At 38.9% G+C, this 2,792-nt stretch overlaps 1 protein-coding gene across 1 annotated transcript in view; it reads left to right on the top strand.

Annotated features, from left to right (window-relative positions):
* LOC125044301 (MBT domain-containing protein 1-like) overlaps positions 1-2,543 on the top strand; it is a 16,623-nt gene extending 14,080 nt beyond the window's left edge. Inside the window, exons 15-16 of the mRNA XM_047640898.1 lie at positions 206-942; positions 1,343-2,543. Of these exons, the coding sequence (XP_047496854.1) occupies positions 206-942; positions 1,343-1,522 (917 nt within the window). The 3' untranslated portion in view covers positions 1,523-2,543. The remainder of the gene's footprint in view (positions 1-205; positions 943-1,342) is intronic.
* Positions 2,544-2,792: the final 249 nt, after the last annotated feature.

Raw genomic sequence — 2,792 nt, 5'->3', positions numbered from 1 at the left:
CTCTCTCTTTCTCTTTTAGCAGAGGGATGTTAACCTTTTAGTATGCATGGTAGCAGTGATTTGCAATAGAAGGACATTTGGTAGGAAAGGGTACAGAGTATTGTAAAATGATAATTGTAATTATAATAAAGATAAAATAAATAGATAAATTAAAATATAAATGGCTTTTCTTTGTTAACATTGGAACAACTTTCTGACTTTCCAGATGAAACATCCTCAGGGGTGGCCTCACTAGATGGGAATGAAAGTTCTCGAGAAGCATGGGACATGGAGGAAGAATCCTGCAACTCACCCTCAGGCAGCCCATCCCCCATACCTTCAGCTGAGCTTTCCAGTCAGAACACATCCCATCAGACAGGCTTTACAACCACTGCAACAGAATGCAGAGATCAAGAATCCAAGAACAAGGTGATTCACCAAGAACAGGATCCAGTGCCTGAAAAGATTACCCAGTATCATCCTCAACCAGCAGTTGTCAGTCAAGAGCAAAGGTCCATGCTTCATACCCAACAACAAGAAAGTCACAACACCGTGCGTAATGTTCCTCTCGCTGCCAATGTTTTACAGGCCAACAAAGTGATGAAAACACAGACATCAGCTGTCAAGACCACGATTGTCACAACCAATACATCAAGCCCAGTAAACGTCCCACAGTCCACCCTACCCCCAGCGCTAAAGAATGGCATTTCTCAGCAGAGCAAGGTCACATCACAGTCTCCCACTGTCTCATCTACAGTGAGCAACCAGTGTAATAATTCATCTCATGAGACAGTACTTCCTGTAGCAGAGAAAGAGTCTCCCCAGTCAGTTATTCCAAGGATGATTGATGGGCCAATTAAAGATGGATCAAAAGTCAAGCCTAAACTCTGGACACCTCAGGATGTAGCACTTTTCTTGAAGAAGAATGACTGTGGAGCTTATTGTGACAACTTCATATCTCAGGTTTGTTTTGTTATTGTCTTCAAGGAAGTGCAGATGTGGATATTATTGATGGCACATTGTTACTGCTTCGAGAATAGACTGATTGAGATCAAGTTGATACTTTTGTGAATGTAATATATCAATATATCATTTGCACTGTGTATACTTCTTTTAACACACTTTTCAGGATGATTACAGATTTTCATTAAAGATTAGCTAATATTTTCACCATAATATTAATTGCTTATGTATGTCAAAGATGAAAATTTGTATGCTTAGGCAGAAAAGCAGAATTAGAATAATTATTAGACTTAAAGGTGGTAGATTAAGATGATTAACTGAAGTAATTACAGCTGAATGGACCTACAAATTCTTGGACACTGAAATTGACTAGTCCTCCGTCTTCTTTTCTCTTTACCAGAACATTCACGGGACGAAGCTGCTGAGCCTGACGCAGAATGAGGTGCTGGGCCTGACGGGGATGAAGGTGGGGCCATCGGTGAAAATCCACGATCTAGTGCAGCAGCTCTTGGCCCTGGTAAACCCAGCCCAGGCACGCTACCAAGCCACACTCATGAAAAGGGGCCTGTCCTTCACCTGAGGGGATGTAGGGGAGAGGGAGCCATGTCCCCCAGACATGTTTCCTCTTTTGACATTTTGGAGTACAAGACTGTTTGATGGGAAGGAGCAAATGAGGAAGAGAGAGAGAGAGAGAGAGAGAGAGAGAAGCTCCTCCGATAGGCACCATCTTTATGGGCCTTTTGAGTGGAACTTTGGTGTATGTGAGAACATTGATGTGATTTGTAATTTTTAAGCAAAATTTTATATATATTTATTGAGGCTATATTCAGCACAGAAAGTTAAGGGAACAGACAGTAAACAAGGGGGGGAAAGTAGAACGCAGCCTGAATGAAAAATACAAGAGGATCAATTTCTCATTAATCCTCACCCCCCTCCATACACACACATGCATACATCCACATCTTTTTTTTTTTTTTTTTATGAAACTTCATCTTTCATGATGTATTACTCCTCTATGGATTTTCTCCTTTTTGACTGTATTTCTCGAAGCAAGTGAGAATCAAAGAAAAGTGAGGCAAGGAGGATTATTCTTCATTTCTTTTCACAACATGATTCCATATCAGTAACAAAGGGAGATAACAGAGCCCAAAGTATTGTATTTAGATAAACCAGGAAATCATTTTTATTTTAACTTGATATAAGACTGTGTATATATATAAATATATAATAATAAGTGTTAATTACTAGTGATGTAAATGCCACTGATCTAAGTAATGCTCCTAAGATAATGTAGTCTCCCGGTGCTGCACGGACCTATGGTTGCCACGAGCTCCCAGCTGGAGTGCAGCTAACCCAAGATATCAAAATAGAGGATAACAGTGCATAGCTTTGACTGCGATAGAGAATCTTTTTACGCTTTAGAAAGCCCCCCTCTCCTCAAATACGTAACGCAAGTCTCAGGGTCTAGGAGAGAAGATGGAATATGACAGGCACATATGGCTGCCATTCCGCAGAAGGTGGACTTCACCTCTAAGCTACATGGTGTCAGGTCTCCATGTCTTTGCATGTATCTTGAGTGTCTGTATGCACAAGAGCTTGCTTTCTTTTTTTCTTTTTTCTTTTTTTTTTCTCCTTTTTTTTTTTCTTTATCTTCTTTTTCTTTTCTTTTCTTCTTTATCTTCTTTTTGTTTCCTTTTCTTCTTTATTTTCTTTTTCTTTCCTTTTTTTCTTTATCTTCTTTTTCTTTTCTTTTTTTCTTTATCTTTTTTCATTCCTTTTCTTCTTTATCTTTTTCTTTTCTTTTCTTCTTTATCTTTTTCTTTCCTTTTCTTCTTTATCTTTTTCCTTTT

The sequence above is a fragment of the Penaeus chinensis genome, chromosome 35 (genome assembly GCF_019202785.1).
Source record: "Penaeus chinensis breed Huanghai No. 1 chromosome 35, ASM1920278v2, whole genome shotgun sequence".
Taxonomy (NCBI): Eukaryota; Metazoa; Arthropoda; class Malacostraca; order Decapoda; family Penaeidae; genus Penaeus; species Penaeus chinensis.
The sequence above is the reverse complement of the archived record's forward strand: the minus strand, read 5'-3'. Positions and strand labels throughout refer to the sequence as shown.